At 47.8% G+C, this 17,393-nt stretch overlaps 1 protein-coding gene across 2 annotated transcripts; it reads right to left on the bottom strand.

The window, feature by feature from the left end:
- Positions 1–4,102: 4,102 nt before the first annotated feature.
- On the bottom strand, positions 4,103–16,581 carry BLMH (bleomycin hydrolase). 2 transcript variants are annotated; one of them, XM_089484190.1, is made up of 12 exons: positions 16,502–16,581; positions 15,367–15,564; positions 14,926–15,035; positions 13,610–13,748; positions 13,004–13,092; positions 12,509–12,601; positions 11,707–11,862; positions 11,137–11,295; positions 10,960–11,027; positions 10,538–10,655; positions 9,053–9,122; positions 4,103–5,106 (listed from the first exon to the last, which is right to left on the bottom strand). In XM_089484190.1, exons 1-12 carry the CDS (start codon positions 16,512–16,514, stop codon positions 4,955–4,957), a joined length of 1,365 nt encoding a protein of 454 aa, XP_089340316.1. In that variant the 5' UTR covers positions 16,515–16,581; the 3' UTR covers positions 4,103–4,954. The 2 variants fall into 2 exon arrangements, with proteins under 2 accessions (XP_089340316.1, XP_089340315.1); XM_089484189.1 differs by lacking the exon at positions 16,502–16,581 and adding an exon at positions 16,216–16,366.
- Between the last annotated feature and the right edge of the window lie 812 nt (positions 16,582–17,393).

Raw genomic sequence — 17,393 nt, forward strand, 5'->3', positions numbered from 1 at the left:
GTTGGGTTTTGTTATCAAGGCCTTGCAATAACTGATCTTTGTCACAAGACTTTCTCCAGTTTTCCATCAGATAGGAGACACCGTTTGTATTTAAACATGTATGTGTGGACCCACACCCCACGCCAGAAGGTCTACTATCCGGAAGGATCAGACTAGTAGCAAAGTGTGCGGCGTCTGGATAAAGGAACTGCCCAGCTAAATCCCGTAGCCATCTCCAGCGAGGCACAAGTGATGGGAAGGCCTTGCACCTCTTGAGACCCAAGAGCATCTGCCTGACAGAGCTGCGAACACTGAACTAGGAGGACTGAAGAGTTTTTGCTGATGGGAGATAACCCAGGATGAAACTTGACAGAGTTTTAAAGATGCTTTAGAAGAAAGAACGGCCTGGATCTGGACATCTTCGCACCACTGTGGGATGCAGGCACATGCCTAAAGGCACACTTGACCATAAGATAAAAAGATAAGGTGTACAATGAAACAGTCCAGTCCTTGCAACAGGGTAAAGAATGTGGGGTTCGTCCACCTGTCCCACTTCGGCCACCTGTGTGAGGACCTCCACCTGTCCCAAAGTTATGGCATCGAATGAGAGCACCTTCCACATGCCCTTGTGGTTCCTCATAGTCTCATCCTACTACTGGGTTCCACCAACCTTGAATAACTGTGCCACCATGGACCCCAGGCGTCTGAAGCCAAGCATCCCAATAACCTTTCCATAGCCATCTTAGAGGAACAAAAACGATTGATTGATAGCCCTTTTGAGACTGAGAAAAAGAAATTGGTAGCATGAGCTTTCATAGACTAAGTCTACTTCATCAGATGCAAGTAGCTTGATGAAGCAGATTAAATAAGTAAATTAAACCTACAACAGTTTTATGCTACCAGCTTCTTTCTCAGCTAAGTCTCAAAGGGCTACAAGATCCCTTTGCAGACTGATATTCCAGACAAACGTGGCTACGTCTTTGAATTCTTCCACCTTATTGAACAGAAGTTCGTTGTACAGCTAAAGATTACTCACCGTACAGTTAAAGAACATTTAACATATCCAAATCCTGGCTTCTAACTCACCTCTCTTATTCCTAAATCCCATCTCTCACCCATAAAGCAAAAGAACAGGGTAAAACCTCAGCCTGGGGATGATGAGACTTGTAGTCCCACGGGCTTCACCAAAGGCTTACCCTGCTCCTATGATCACCAGGCTGCTTTCTAATCATCCAAGATGAGGGAGGAAAGAACCCCAAAGAAGACAGTTCTTTAAAAGCAACAAGGAACAACTTGGAAACGTGAGCATCCCAAGTCAGGGAAAATAAAGGAGAGAGAAAGAGAGAGAAGAAAATTAGAAACAGCAAAGGGAGGAAAGGGAAAAAGGCAAGTCTCCTCTGCCCAATATGATGCTCATGGGGGGGAACAGGCCAGGAGGAAGGACCATATCTGCTGGGATGGACAGCAAAAGACCTGAGAAAATGCTTTCTCCCTGCCAACCCATCTCCCTTAGGATAGTCTATATTCTTCACTATATTGCCATTTCTTGGGAAGAGAGAGACTGCTGCCACCTCGGGTTCTGCTCTGGGACTGCATTCCTTGTGAGACGTACAGTCCACCTTCCCTCCGTTTGGGAGAGGATGAGCATCGTGCGCTAGTTTTATTTCATATTTATCGACTCGAAGGCCATTCGGAACAAGAACGAAAGATAAAGCAAGGAGTTAATTCACTCCACGTGCCTCAAGGGGTGAGGAGAGGGTTGAAAGAAGAAAGGACGACGTTGCTTCAATACCTCCCCTCCTCTCTTCCAGGTATTCCTCTAATGGACAAATTAGGTGCAGTACAAAAATTAAATGCGTAGTGGGAAATAGATTTTTGCACAGTTGGCAACATTGGCTTGGAACAAGGATGAAGCCATTTCTTGAAACGGGTGAGAAAAAGAGAACATGCAACAACTACGGTTGCCTCTCAATGTTCATAACCTTAAAAATGAAGCATCTGTTATTGAGGTCAAGTACCTGATGGCTCCATCAAGGAAGACGCCTTCATGAAAAGCTGTCGACCTGCTTTGGATCCAAATATGTTGGGTCACAACTGCATCCAGCACTTCTTTTGAACCACAGCTGCAAAGTTTCACTAGAACCACATCCCGCCTTTCGTCATTGTGTAAATTTTGCCAACTCTGGTTCATCCTTCAGTGCCCTTCACACTTCAGAGACAGTGCCAGTCTCTGAAGTCAGTTCATCTCATTGAGGCTGGCTCTGTCATTTTTGACTCCGCAGTCATGCAAAACGGTGGCTTGGGGAAAGGAATCTCTTGGGTATTGTCCTTTGGACTTCTTATATGGTTGAAGTAAGGGGATGCTCATAATAAACCCTGCCTCTTCTTCACGTAATTTTAGCACTGGGGGGCAATTCTTGCAAGGGGACATTTAAAAGCATTTAATGGGTTAAAGTATTTACACTTTAAAACTCTATAAAAACAAGCAGCAGGATCCAGAGAAGGCTCAGGATGGGAACCGCAGTGTATCGGAAAGGACTTTAAATATAGACTTGAGTTGTTTCATAGTTGTGGCACAGCCTTGTTTGGCTAGGCAGAATCACGGAGCAATTTGGAGTAAAACCCACTCAGTCCCATCGCCTGACCTCGCGGCGACCGTCAAGGATTGCAGAACTAGGCCAAAGCTAACAAATTGAATTCCATCAGGGATAAATGTAAGGTACTACTTTCAGGGGAATCAAACACACAAACACAAAGCAGGTTAACAGCTGGCCTGACAGCAGGACATGTGCAAAGAATCAAGAGGTTTTGGTAGACCACAAGGCAAACATGAGCCAACCGTGCAATGTGGCGGAAACAATGGCCAATGCAATTTTGGGCTGCATCAACAGGAGGGTAGCGTCCAGATCGAGGAAAGGAGAACTCTTCCTTCTGCTTTGGTTAGACCTTACCAGGAATCCTGGGTCCAGTTCTTGGCACCACAGTTCAAGGAGGATACGGATGATCTGAAATGTGTCCAGAGAAGGGAAACCATCCCTAAGAGGAACAATTGAAGGATCTGGGTATGTTTAGCTTGAGGACTGAGAAGTGATGTGAGGTGTCTTCCATGTTTCTTCTGACCCTATTACAGGGTTTTCTTGGCCACATTTGTTCAGAGAGGTCTGCCATTGTCTTCGAGGATGAGAGTGTGTGACTTGCTCAAAGTCACTCGGTGGCCTTCCAGACCAAGCAACTCAGGTCTCCCACTGTCCTAGTCCAACACTCAAGCCACTGTACCACATTGCTTCTCCTAGTATTCCTGGCAGGACTTCTACAAAGCAAGTTTGCCATTGCCTTGCCCTGAGGGTGAGAGAGTGTGTCTTGCCCAAGGCCACCCTGTCAGTTTCCAAGACCAAGCGGGATTTGAACCCTCTTTCAGAATCCAGTCCCCTACATCATGTTGGCTTCTGTGATATGATGGCCAACCTTAAACATCTGAATGGATGCCCTATGGAGGATGGAGACGGCTTGTTTTCTCCTACTCCAGAGACTAAAAGACAAACCGATGGATTCAAATTACAAGAAAGGAGTTTCTTACTAAACATTTGGAAGGACTTCATGGCAAGGGCTGCTCAGCAGTGGAATAGATTGGAAGGTGGCACAGACTCCTTCGTTTTAAAACACCTCTCTGGGATGCTTTGCCTGTGCATTTCCTGTACTGACAGCAGATTGAACTAGATAGGTTTTGGGGTACCTTGAATGCAGCCATTCTCTCCCTTCTCCAGGAATATTCTAAGATGAATGAATTTCTCAGACTCCCATCATTTTACGAGTTTGTCCTAAAAGTGTACTGACCTGGCACTGTACCCAGTTTCCAATGCCTAGGTATCAGGATGGGTTTCACAGGACATCTATTTGATACCAGGTCCAGGGCACCACAGCTGAAGGAGGATACTGGCATATAAGGTGGCAACCAAGATCATTCAGGAGTCTAGAAGCCAAATTATACAAAGAAGGGTTGAGGGAGACAAAGCACAGAGATTGGCAGGCAAAGCAAAGGCAGCTTGGATTTCTCAGCTGAGAGCATTCCCTCCACATTCAACACATTACAGGCCGAAAACAGACCACCACGGGACACGAAATCTCATTCAAGCCAGGTATATTTAATTCAAACGCTTCATTAGCACCATGTAAGTTGTCAACAGCATTCTGATAAAATGCAGTTATTAGGATTTTTTTTGCTTTTTAAAAAAACATTTCAGGAGGGAATTGGACATTCTTGAACTGAGCCTCAAAATCCATTTGGAAGTTGTTCTCCTAAGCCTCACTGAAAGGTGCGGGGGAGTGAATGAGAGAGAAAGAGAAACAGAGAAAGAGAAACAGAGAAAGAGACGAGTGTAGTGTGTTTCAAGGCAAAAGGCTGTGAATTCGAATCATTCTTCAGATGGGAAAAACCAAAGTAAGACAGACAGAAATTTGTGGATGAGAAACAGACAGCATCAGCCCTAGGGTTATTCCTTATTTTGCAAGGAAAATGTGCCTAGCAGCTCAGCAATCCAGCCCAGGATTGTAACAGAAAACCATCCCAAGAAAGAGCTATTCACTTCATTTTTATGCCCCCCCCTTTTTTTTTTCTACTCAAAGTTTGCTCAGAAGAATTAATTCGGAAGGAGTTTTAAAAACAAGAGGGCTAATAAGAGCATTTAAAACCAGGGTTTCTTTTTTGATAAAAAAAGAACGATGGATCATACTACAAAGCATACATGAATCAGTCGCTCCACCTCTGTAGAAGCACCGTTCTTTCCAAAGAGCCACGGACTCCCACTCTTCCATCCTGGCACCTGAAGCGTGGGCATCGTGGCCGCGGGATTTCGGCTCCCGGTTTCTCCGGCTCCCCCCCACCCTTCACACACACACACATACTACGCTTGCTTCAAGGTTGAGCAGAAGGAGCCGGAGGGGTGGGCAAACCCCCCAATCCCTTTTCCCACAGAGTTCACTTGGCCAGAGCGCCCATGGGGTCCCAGGCTGGCAGGACGATGGGCTCCTGGTGCATGACCGCCAGGACCTCCTCCGGTACGTGCTTCTGGTCCACCACCACTTCGTAGACGTACTCCGAGAACCACTCGTCCGTCATGATGAGGTAACCTGGGAACGAGGGATTCGGTTAGAGGCAGCCTGGGAATGAGGGAAACAAGTGGGCAACCATCGGAGTTTGAGGGACCATACCTTTGTGCGCAGCAAAAGCTAAAACAAAAGAAGAACTGATACAAAGAAGAGGGCAGAGCTCAGTCAGGTAGTCTGCAAGTGTGCGGAAGTGTGTGGAGAGCACCCTAAAAAGACATCTTGATAATCCCAGAATATACTTTTTGTGTGCAATTTCCTCAGCATTGGAGCATCTTAGGACCCGGCCCCAAGTCTCCAGTCTTCATGGGCCATCCCCAGATGGGAGACGCGGGTGCAAATTCACCAAAGTGTATGTTTGTATGCATTCAATTCCAGGAAAGAGGAAAAGAATGTGTCCAAATCTCCAGGTTTGGAGTGCATATGTGTGTTGTGTGCCTTGAAGCTGTTTCCAACTTATGGCAATCCTAAGGCGAACCTATCATGGGGTTTTCTTGGCACTGTTTGGTCAGAGGAGGCTTGCCATTGCATTCCCCTGAGGCTGAGAGTGTGTGATTTGCCCAAGGTCCCGCAGTGGGTTTTATGGCCGAATGGGAATCAAACCCGGCAGCCTGCTACAAATCTGGAAAGGATAAAGGTTAAAGGAAGGAATTCTGGCTGAGGCGCCAGCCTTCGCTTTCAGGACAGGAGTCGCAGTGCTAAGTGGTGAAATCTGTGATGGGGCCGAGAAGCTGGACCTCCTGGTGCCAAAAGGGAGCAGCGTTTCCTCCGCAACTTGTCGCCCTCCCAAGTCTAATCTCGCCTTTGTTGTTTCAGGCGGCCCTCTCGACCCTCTTTGAGGGCTGACGTTGGGCTTGTTATTTCAAACTCTCCACCCCGGGCCTCCTTTCCAAATCTAACATCCTCATTCTTCACCTCTTCCTTAAACAAAAGGGTTGCCAAACCGCTGCTCCACTTTCCCAGTGGCGCTCCAAAAGGTTGTATGGAAGCAAAGCCGCCCTGAAATCTTATCCTGGAAGCGAGGACTCTGGGATGCAGATATCCATCCCGCAGGACGCTGGGTCGCAGCTCCCGGATAACACCCATTGCTCTATTTATCGCTCTCTGTCTGCTTTCCTTATACCCTGCCCCTTCCCCAAAGCTGGGACTCAAGGCGGCTAAGGAGATAAAAAGAAATACAAGTACAAATGCCTAAGATTAAAGTAGCACACTGTGTTTAGGATTTTGTTGTTGCTGTGTGCCTTCAAGTCATTTCCAACTTGTGGCAATTGTAAAGTGAACCTATCATGGGTTTTTTGTGGCAGAATTTGTTCAGACGGGATTTGCCCTTGCATCCCTCTGGGGCCGAGAGTGTGCGATGGCAGTTAAAGTGGTGCCAAACTGCACTATTTCTACAGTATAGATGCACCCCTAGTCTAACACTCATTCTTCACCTCTTCCTTAAACAAAAGGGTTGCTCCATTTTCCCATCTGTGCTCCAAAAGCGTATATGGAAGCAAAGCTGCCCTGACCAGGGTTTGAATCCTTGCTCAGCCACCAAATTCTTCACCTGTTCAGGAGCAGAGTTGCAGCACTGAAAGGAGAAACGCCTCTAGGTCCCATCCACCACAGAAGCGCCTCTCAGCCTCTGGATGTTATAATACAAAAACATCAAGCCGCTAAGTGAGGCGCTCAAGGAATCGACTTTAGCCTTGGCAGGCTGGACAAGGTAAACTTTGAGGAATGCCTGTAATCCGGTGAGCCTTTTGCCCGGCTATTTTTAAACTCCCAAAGCCTGATGTGGTTCAGACTTGTCTTTTGTGGTTAACAGCAGGGGTGCTGTGTGGGTTTTGTTTTTTTTATGCGTGTGCGAGCGTGTGAGAGTGTTTTTGCTGCCAAAGCAACTTGGGATTTTTAGCACTCCAATAAAACAGACGGATAAACCAAGAACTAAAAATAGTGGAGTACTGGCCCAGAGGCAGCCTTTTCCATGTGTGGCAGGAAAGGATGGGGAGAAACCTACCTGCGCCCCTGCCCCATTTGTGCCCCCCGTGTCCTCTGCCTCCTTTCAGGATAAAGCGGGTGTTACACAAATTCTCAAGCCTTGGAGATGTAGGTGATGCCTGGGAGCAAACGTGGGTTTAATGGGTTTTAACTGCATTTGCCTTTTCTGCTGTTGTGAGTTGGTGATCTGTTTAATGTCCCTTTAATCTGTTTAAATGACTGCACTGTTTTAAATTCGGAATTGTTTTGGGTTGTCTGTCTTGTTTATGCTGCCCTGAGATTTTGTGACACAGGGAGGGACATAGCTTTTTAACAACATTTTTCTTCACAGGTGGGAGTGGAAAACCATGGGGCTACTTCCACAGTCCCTGTGTGGTGTAGTGTTGGACTGTGACTCTAGGAGACCAGGTTCAAATCCTTGCTCAGCCACAGGAGCCCACTGGGTTTCCCTTGTGCAAGCCAGACTCTCCCAGCCTCAGAGGCAAGCGATAGCAAACCTCAGAAGGAACCTTGCAAAGAAAATCATAAGATACAATTGCCATAACTTGGAGCCAAGTCAAAGGCATAAAATAACTGAGAGCCAGTGTGGTGTAGCGTTCAAATGTTGGACTGGACTCTGGGAGACGGAAGTTATTTGGTCATGGAGAACCTCTGAGCCTCGGAAAAAGGCCCATTACAAACCTCTGGATAACCCTAGAGCTAGCATAGTGCCGTGGTTTGAGTATCGGACTAAAACTTCAGGAAACCAGGGTTCAAATCCTTTCTCGGCCACAGAAACCCACTGGAAGCCTTGGAGCAAGTCACAGCCACAGAGGAAGGGAAGGGCAAACCATCTCAGAACCAATCTTGCCAAGTAAACCCCGTGATAGGGTTGCTGTAAGTCGGAAATGATTTGAAGGCACACCACAACAAAGAACACCAGACCAAAAGCTGAAACTGGGGACACGATTATCTAGCACATAACATCCAGGCTACTGCTTGGAAAATGGAAGATAATGATACTAAGAAAATAAGTGAATCTGACCCTCAAACCACAGAATGTGAGCTCTGAACATCCGCTGACTCTCCATCCCAGAGCAAATAAACCGGCTCTGCTGAATCTCATAAGAAACTCGGAGTGGAGGAGGAAAGGCAACTGCCAGCATTACGCACAATTGAGGTCCCCGAGTGTGTGCCGGGATTCAACCTTTTACGCCCCGAACCATCCGCGCATGGAAGTCTGTTGTTTGCAAAATGCAAACCCAATTTACTAGTAACTCCAGAGCAAGGAACTGCTTATGCAAGAAATTTAAGGCATTTGATGTCTTGTCACAGCAAAAGCGCTGCTTTTAAAGAAAAGATACCAAGTGAAATATCTGGTCTCCTCAACACTGTCCATATTGCCAGGACCAGAATTGTTGGGATTTTAACTCCTGCCAGCCCAGCTAATATGGCCAACAACATTTGGAAGGTTGCTGGTTTTTCAGCGTATGGCAGAGGTGGGAACCATTGCACCCTTTGGGTTTTGGTGGACTGTAACGGCCCTCTGCTCTGGCTCTGAAAGGTGCAAGAACAAGCATTTCGCCCTCTGTTTTGCAGAAAGGCTAATGAACGTTTCTCACACAAAATGAGATTACATCAGGATCATAAGGAAGGCAAGGCAGTAAGTGAGTACCGAGTGTGGGAAAGAGTATGTGTGTGTACTTACTCTCCTCCTTCCTTGGCTCTGCAATAAAACCCCATCCAGGAATTTTCTAATCTCCGCCTTATGACCCTGGAGTAATTAACCAGGACAGAGAGGCACATAACTCAGCTCCGTGTCAATGGCCAACCGGTTGGCTGCAAGGGCACACAGAGAACTTTGTTCACCATGAACCCCAAATGTTGGATCCGCTCCAAACCAGGGTCCATGTTTTGCAAGCATTTCGCCACACACAAAAAACCTCATTTTGAAGCGGGTGCCGCAAACACAGGTTTTGCTCCCTGCCCAACCAGCTACATATCTTACCTTTATTCCCACGGTCTTCGCCCCAGGAATTCTCCACGCGCCATTTTTCAAAGCAACCCTCCTTGTCTTCCTAGAAAGGGAAAATGAAGAGGGGGGGGGTGTACAGTGAGGAAAATCTCACCAAGGAATGCAGACTTACACTTGGGCTGCGCACTTCCAGGGGAGAAATTAAAAAGCATTTAGAACAGAGATCACAGAACTGTAGAGTTGGAAGGGACCCCAAGGGCCATATAGTCTAACCTCTATGTAAGAATATCAAATGTTAAGGCAACACTTTGCATGAGGATGTTACAAATTCAGCTGCCTAAATTGCCTGGAAGCATTCCCTGGACCATTTCAATTGTGGGTCTCTGAGCGATGGCAGCCATCGACAGCATTTTTAGTTTAGCCAGAGTTTCACTCGGGTCCAAACTAAGGCAAGCTGGTCGTAGGCAGGTGGGTGGGAACCTCTGAAAGTCTGCATGGAATTATTTTCAAGCTCTTAAACTGGATCAAACAACCTTCATGTTTGTTTGAATGCTGCCAAGGATTAAAATGTCTCTTTCAGGGAGAGAAAATTAAAGTGCAGTTGTAGGAAAGGAAGGAAATCTGTTTGAATAACAGGTATTTAGAGAAGAACAATCACAGTTTAATACCGGCCTCTAAGGGATGTTGTGGATCTGCTTTTAAGAAATCATTGAGCTTTTAAATCTTTCCATGTTTAATTTGAGGATGAAGCACCTCCAGATGTTTTGACAACCCACCTCTCAGTGGATTGAGTCTGTTGCACTCAGGTTAGGGACAGCAGCTTCAAATGACATTAAGTTTTGTGACTGATGGGTTTAGCTGGGGTTCCTTTTCACTCTGTTTGAGTGTCTGGCTGTGGTTAAGTATTGCTAGAGGGACAAAATGAGGGCAATAGTGGTAGGGATGGATAGATGCCTACCATGTAAATATCATTTTCTTTTAACAACTCCCAGCATCTTCAATGGCCATGCTAGTTGGGGGGTTCTGGAACCTGAAGTCCAGAAAAATGTAACTCTTCCACAGCCTCTGGATATACAACGTCTGAAGGAAGTGCATTATAGGGGCGGTTGCTGATTTTAACCAAATAAAGAGCATTCATGAAGGAGGAGGAGGCTTGGAGCGTTCTCGCTCTGACAGACTATTCTTGTAGAACCAGTGTGAGAATCCTGAAGCCCTCCAGTGTTGCAGCTCCCATTATCCCTCACTACTGCCTTTATTTTAGAGGATAGACAGTGAGCTTTGTTCAGTTAGCATCAGAACAAATTCTTAACCTCACAGAATCATAACACCTCAGAGCTGGAAGGGACCCCAAGGGCCACCTAGTCCAGACCCTTGCCATGCAAAACGCTTTCACTCTAAATGCCTGTTTTTTTTCTCCACCTGGCTGTGGCTTATGGATCTCAAGGAGATGGAACTTTTCCGGTACCAACTATTTCCAGGGCAGGGAAAGACTCTTCTCCCCACGTGGCAGAAGCTTACCTCCTCACTGAAGGCTGTCAGGACCATGGCGTGGGTCATCATGGAATCGCCAAAGATGAGGCGCTCGTCTTTCTTAAGGGTCCTGACCGACACCCCGAAGACCAGCTCGTGATTAAATCTAATGGAGAGCACACAAAAGAAACATTCAGTGCAAAGACTGCGAATTACAGCACTAGAGAGACCTTGCAGAGTATTCTAAGCACCTCACCTAACTACAAATTCTAGGCTTCCACAGGATGAAGCCCTCCCATCCTTTCGCCTTTTGAATGCAGCTCCCCAACAACTTCTGTTAAACCCCAATACCTTCCCACCCTTGGCCAGAGTCTTTTTTGGACTGCAGTTCTCAGAATCCTTGAGCTGGCAAGATCACTAGTGATGTTCTGGAGAGAGAGGATCTTTCCCAAGCTCTGCCCACAACTTACATGTTGACGTCGTTGATGCCCAGCTTGCTGTTGAAGTGTTTTCCGACATCGCAGCCAAACCAAACTGCCTAAGGAGAGTGAAATTGAGACCAGAGGTCAAGACTCTCTCTGACAGCAAGCAGGGGCCATTGTGGGGAAAAGTGGGGATGGAAAAGAGGAGCAGGGAAAAGGCCGCACCTCTCCATCGCGAATGGACGCTGCTGCCACTTTCTTGAGGAGTTCAATGGGCTGGTTGTTGTAAAGGGTCTTCCTCCCGCCAACCATGTTCCCCAGGTACTCCACTGTGTACAATCTGTTGTATTCATTCTTGGGCCGAGGATCATTCACCAGGCAAACCTGTGAATCAAAAAGGAGAACACAGGCTAAATTTGAAAGGGTCATTCCCCCATCTTTCTGCCGCATCACCATCCCAAACATTAACAGTTAGCTTGGGAGAGTCATGAGTGGGGTATGGATTGGAGTAGGTGGCCGTTTCCCATTTGCTCCCAGCATCTGGATGTAGACTGCTCCTGAATGTTGCTTTCTCAAGATATCCTTGCTTCCCCACTGAGAAGTTGCCAAGTTTGAGGAATATCAAGTGTTCAATTGTACTGCAGCTTTGGACCACGCTAAACAGGGAGAGCAGCCCCAACAAGGAGAAGGCCATAGAAGATATGTTTGACAAGAACAGGATGAAGAAACTGGAGAAGTTTCACCTTGGTGGAAAAGGAGCCTTTTGGGCTGCCTTCGCTCACTGCAATGCCTAACCTTGCTTTCCATGTCAAAGACGGGCTTGACGTGTTCCCTGTAAAAGTCCAGTGGCGAGATGGGCCCGATTTTGTGGTAGGTCTTCTCTTTGTCATAATATTCCCAGGTGAAGGTCTTTGGAGGGCTCCCAAGGCAGATGGTGACCACTCTGAACACCTGCCATGAGACAACAAGAGAAAAACACAAGGAGGAACCTGGTCAGTCCCCAGTCCTCACTTTGACCTGGCTGCAGAAGTCAGCTCTGGTAACTTGGGGCAGAAAGCTTGTGGGCCTGAATGGACTGCCTCACTGTGCTTGTGTAGCGCAAGTGTGCAAAGAACCACAAGCTGATCTCTAGCTTTAAAAAATAGGGGATTGCAAGGAGAGTGATGCAATAGAAAAGGATGTGAAGGAGTCCAGTAGCACTTTTGAGGCTAAGCAGAAAGGAGATGAAACTTCTGATATGTGCTCCTGCATTGATCTTTACTGCCCTCTAGCGTGGAAATCTCACTCCGAGACCGTGGCTGGATCCGCACGACACAAATAATCCGGTTTGACATCACTTTAACTGCCACGCTCAATGCTATGGAAGTCTGGAATTTTTAGCTTTCTCTGTCAGAGAGCGCTGGTGCTATAATGAACTAAGATGGTGCCATGATGGGTAAAAGCAGTGCCAAACTGCATTAAATTCTGTAGTGTGGCAGCAGCCTATGTTTTAAAAGGTAGCTAATAGTTTAATTCACTTTAAATTCCGCCTTTGTGTTTTTAATGGTAACCTTTTTGATGTGTAAGCTGCCTTTTGTGTACCAAATCTGCACCTCACCTCTTCGATCATGGCATCCTTGGCCGCAGACAGCTCATCCTCATTGCATTCGGTCTCCACCATGTTTCGTAGCCGGTGGCAGTATTCCCGCATCTGTGCAGAAAACAGAGAGGTCACCAGGTAGAAGAGACGCGTTGTTCTAAAGAGCGCTGGAAGGGTTACACTCAAATCGTACACATCTGTTTGCAATGGGGGCTTACTTATGGTGAGCGTGGCTGTGACTGTATTACTCGGTGATAGGCATGGAAAGAATATTTAGAACTATTTCTTTTCCAGGCCAGAAAACAGGTTTCCCAAAGGTCAGGAAACCCTGCTGGAAGGAATAGTAGAGCAGTAAGAGTAAGAAGAAAACTGCAGAGAAAATTTCATTTTCTCTTACAGTGGGAAGGAAACTGCCTTAGTTATTCATCCTTGCACCCATTGACGAAAATAATCACTATCCCTACTCAGGGATACGCAGGAGCAAACCCCACTGATCCCAAAGACCTCAGTTACCTTGTAGTTGAGAATCTCATTCATCCGTCTGGAAGCCTCGGTGGTGAAGGATTCTGGGAAGAGCTTCTTGGGAATAACGCCGTGCTTCTCTGCCAAGAAACACGCGTTTGTTACTGTCTGGAATCGGCGATTAAAGGAAAGAGCGTTCTGCCCTCTGCACACCCAGAGACGATTTAAGATGAAGGACACGTCATTCAAGATCAACCTGGAGCGCCTTGGCGTGACAAAATATTCCCAGTGCCACTTTATTCCTCTCTCCTTTTGTCTGAAAGGCCTGGATTCAATCCTCGGCAGCATCTACTCTTATGAGTTGGCCAAAAGCCCTGCCTGAAACCTTGAAGCATCCTTGCCAATCCATGCTGACAGCACTGAGTTCCTCGTAGAAGGTGTTGGAAGCACAACTCGCGTTTTGCTGTCATTAGTAGAGGAAAGGAACTTTGCTCACAGGTAACTACACTACTTGCAATGCTTTAGTTCCAAACTGCCCTCAGATGCAATTCTAAATTGCTTAAGCTTTATGGGTTTGAAGCCTCGCTCCCCTTCTTCCACCCCGACCAAACGCAAACCAACACCAAAGGCATTTTGCTTTGCCTTTGGTCTTCTTACCAATCAGGTTGACCAGCATGTCCCACTGTCCGCCATCATTGGAGGGATTGGCTAAGAGGAACTGGACTAGCCGGCCTTCCACGGGCTCATCCTTCGCCGTCTTCACGAAGGCGTCCAAGAAGTAGTAACAGCGCTCCACCTGGGAGGAAAAGCCGGTCGGTCACAAGCCCAAAAGCGTGGTCAGTGGAGCCTCAGCTGGGCTTCACCTTGACGCAGGGCTATCCCTACATTGGCCCTTCACTCTTCTTTGCAACAAACATGGATCTTGTGACATTTCCTGTTCACTTCCTTCTTCAAGAAGAAGGCATTTCCTAGGCTGAAAACAGCTTGGAGGGATTGCTTTGGTTCAGAGGATGACTTTGGTTCAGGGGCAAGCTGCCTCCAGACATCTGTGTGCACCTGTGCATGTTTGAGTCTGGCTACAGCTGTTGACTGACCGCTCCTCCTCCATGGCTAGCCCTTTCTTCAAGCCAGCTTTAGCTACCAACCTTGACCACAGAATCATTTGGAAGAGACCACAAGTCCATCCAGTCCAACCCCATTCTGCCGGGCAGGAAGACACAACCCAAGCACCCATGAGTCAGATGGCCATCCAGCCTCTGATGAAAAGCCTCCAAATAGAGACTCCGACACACTCTGGAGATGTAAGCGTTTTCCACCATGGAACAGAAGTGCTTCCTAGTATTGAGGTGGAATCTCCTTTCCTATAACTTCAACCCATTGCTTTGTGTAATAGCCTCTGGAGCAGCAGAAAGCAAGCTTTCTCTATCCTCAGAATCCTTCCAGATATTTAAACATGGCTCTCATAGCGCTTCTTAACCTTCCGCTTCTCCAGGCTAAACATGCCCAGCTCCCAGGGCTTGGTTCTGCCATTTTGGTCGCCCTTGTGGCAGCAAATTCCAAAAATGAATTACAGCCTAGGCAAGGAAGTCATTTTCTTCTGCCAATCCTATCACTCCATTAGCAAATTTTGTTATTACGAGAGAAGATTACACACACCCGCCCTGCAATCCCTCTTCCGCTCACATCCTCTTTCCACACCATTCCTAGCAGTACAGTTCTGCCAACGGTGATTTGCATTGTAATTTGTGCAAACGATAAACAGCAGAGAAACACACGCCTAACGATATCTGTTGGACTCTCCTCCTTTGGAGGCCTTTAAACAGAGGTTGGGTGGGCATCTTTCTGGCACGGTGGCCCTTGAGGCCTCCTCCAGCTCTAAGATGTTACGGTTCTGTGAAAGAAAGTACGGGTGCCGCCACCACTAACAGTAACAATAGCCTCCTGTGTTAGAAGGAAGGATTCCACGCACAAACCTTATCCCAGAAGAAGAGGTAAGACTGGCTGAACTCAAACTCCTCGATGTTGAATTTCTTGATGAAGGGAAGGCGCATGGCGTTCAGGCAGGAGAAGATCCAGCAGCGTCCTGAAGCGGCAAAGCACCGCGGAAGAGAGGCGGAAAGGGCAACATAATAAAACGCAAGCATTGAGAAAACAGCTCAGGCACGGAAACCCACCGGGTGACGCTGGGTGAGCCACACGCTCTCAGCCCCAGAAAGCCGCCCGATTGATCCACCTCAGGGACCCCATAAAGGCACACAACCACAAATGCTGGGTGGCGCCACAACGAATGACACTTCCCAGGATCCCATCGCATGGAGCCACGGGAGGTCAAGTGGTGCCAAACCAAACTCTGTCTGCAGCGCAGATGCAGCCGCTATGAAGCTCTGGCGCGGAGGGAAGGCACGGCCCCTTACCTGAGTTCTTCTGGTTGGTGACGGGCTTCCCTTCGGCGGGGATGGCGTGCTGGAACACCTGGAGCGTATCCTGGACCACGCTCCGCTCCAGGCACAGCTCCAGCGGGTCGGCGCACGTCGCCACATTCTGCGCCAAGTGGAAGCGCGGCTCCGCTTTCAGGGTTTGGCAGAAGGCTTCGATCTTCTTCAGGCTTAACCCTGTCAAACCCAAGCAAAGGCAAAGAGGGGAGAACGTCAGTTGCGTAGCGGAGACTCAGGACTCGGGTCCAAGACAGCAGAAGCAACCCACCTTGAGAGCGCTTTAAATTATTATTATCATCATTACCATTATTATTATTAGACTTTAAAGAATGCAACCCAGCATCCAGAATAGGCTCTGAGGCCACGCTACCCTTCTCAGAGCACTGTTTCCACATTGGACCAGGGCCAGACTCGGGTTCGAATCCCCACTCAGACATGTCTACCCAATGGGCGACTTTGGGCAAGTCACACTCTCTCAGCCTCAGGGGATGGCAAGGCTGCTCTGAAGAAACTTGCCAAGGGAACCCAATGGGAGGTTCGCCTTTGCATCACCGTAAGTCAGGAACGCAACGACAAATGTGTATATGTGTGTGTGTACATTATATAAGCGCACACACATATGTATGTATGTATGTATGTATATACATATACACAGAGACACACACATCAATATAACAATCCCAACTGAAGCTGTCCAAGGTCCTAAACCCACTGCAGAAATGCTCCACTTTGAGACGGCTTTAACTGCCCTGGCTCAGTGCGAGGGAATCCTGGGAACTGTAGTTTTATTACATGACAGAGGAGGGTCCATCTTCCCCCCAAACCTACATTTCCCAGAATTCCCTAGCATGCAGCCATAAAGCAGCCTCAGCCTGGATAGCCATCTGCGCATCCTCAGGATCACCCTCCTCATCCTCCAGTGAGAGGCCCGCAGCTGAGAACCCAGGCTGAGCCCTGCAAGGCGAGCGAGCAGGCACTCTGCACATGCCCAGGGGCCCCCAAGGGCAGAAGGGCCCCGAAATCCCCTCCGTCTCCATGGCAACGCAATTGCAGGCTTCGGTCCCCAGAGTAGGCCCCGCCGTTCCCATGGCAACGCGCCCCTCCCGCCTCTCACCCGGGAGGCTCATTCTCCGGCCTCGGCAGCGTCAGGAACAGAAGAGCCGGGCACCAGCACCGGAAGCGGCTTTTATACGGCGCCGGAAGTAGGAAGTCGCCTCCACGACGGTGGCAGGGAAGGGACCAAAAGGGGGCCTTCCCTTTCTTCCTTTCTTCCGCCGCCTGTGAAGCTCTTAAAGGAGCCGCTCCCATTTCCCCCTCTCTTTTTTAATAGCATAAGGCGTATGTATCTACATGGCAGAACTAAAACTACAAATCCCATGCGTTGGATGTCATCTTAATCTATTACAAGAGAACCCTACAAATCCCAGGTTTCCAGAGCTTCCTGGCAGAGGAGGCTAAAGAAATCTAGGAGTCCAAGTAGACCACAAGCTGAACATGAGCCAACAGTGCGATGCAGCAGCTAAAAAGGCCAATGCGATTTTAGGTTGTATCAAGTGTCTAGATGAAGGGAAGTCATAGTGGCACTGTATTCTGCTTTGGTCAGGCCCCACCGGCTTGGAATAATATTGTGTCCAGTTCTGGGCAAAACAGTTTAAACAGGACATTGAGAAACTGGAGCCATGTGTCCAAAGGAGGGAGACTAAAATGGTGAAGGGTCTGGAAACCATGAAGCCCTATGAGGAAGGACTTAGGGAGCTGGGGATGTTTAGCCTGGAGAAGAGAAGGTTAAGAGGGGATATGATGATAGCCCTGTTTAAATACTTGAAGGGATGCCATATTGAGGAGGGAGCAAGCTTGCTTTCTATGCTCCAGAGAATAGGACCCAATGGAGCAATGGATGCAAGCTCCAGGAAAAGAGATTCCTCCTCAACATTAGGAGGAACCTCCTGGTAGTAAGGGCTGTTTGACAGAGGAACACACTCCTTCCTCGGAGTCTCCTTCTTTGG

The sequence above is a fragment of the Sceloporus occidentalis genome, unplaced genomic scaffold, assembly GCF_023333645.1.
Source record: "Sceloporus occidentalis isolate IW3139 unplaced genomic scaffold, rSceOcc1.0.p SCAF_21, whole genome shotgun sequence".
Lineage (NCBI taxonomy): Eukaryota > Metazoa > Chordata > Lepidosauria > Squamata > Phrynosomatidae > Sceloporus > Sceloporus occidentalis.

Bases quoted from the DNA above. Each gene is read 5' to 3' on its own strand.
- BLMH (XM_089484189.1), bottom strand. From the start codon at position 16,300: ATGAGGAGGGTGATCCTGAGGATGCGCAGATGGCTATCCAGGCTGAGG. The intron at 15,565-16,215 runs GTAGGTTTGGGG...TGGGTTTGACAG, and splicing joins GCTAGGGAATTCTGGGAAAT to GGTTAAGCCTGAAGAAGATC. The intron at 11,028-11,136 runs GTGCGGCCTTTT...CACTCTCCTTAG, and splicing joins CGTCCATTCGCGATGGAGAG to GCAGTTTGGTTTGGCTGCGA.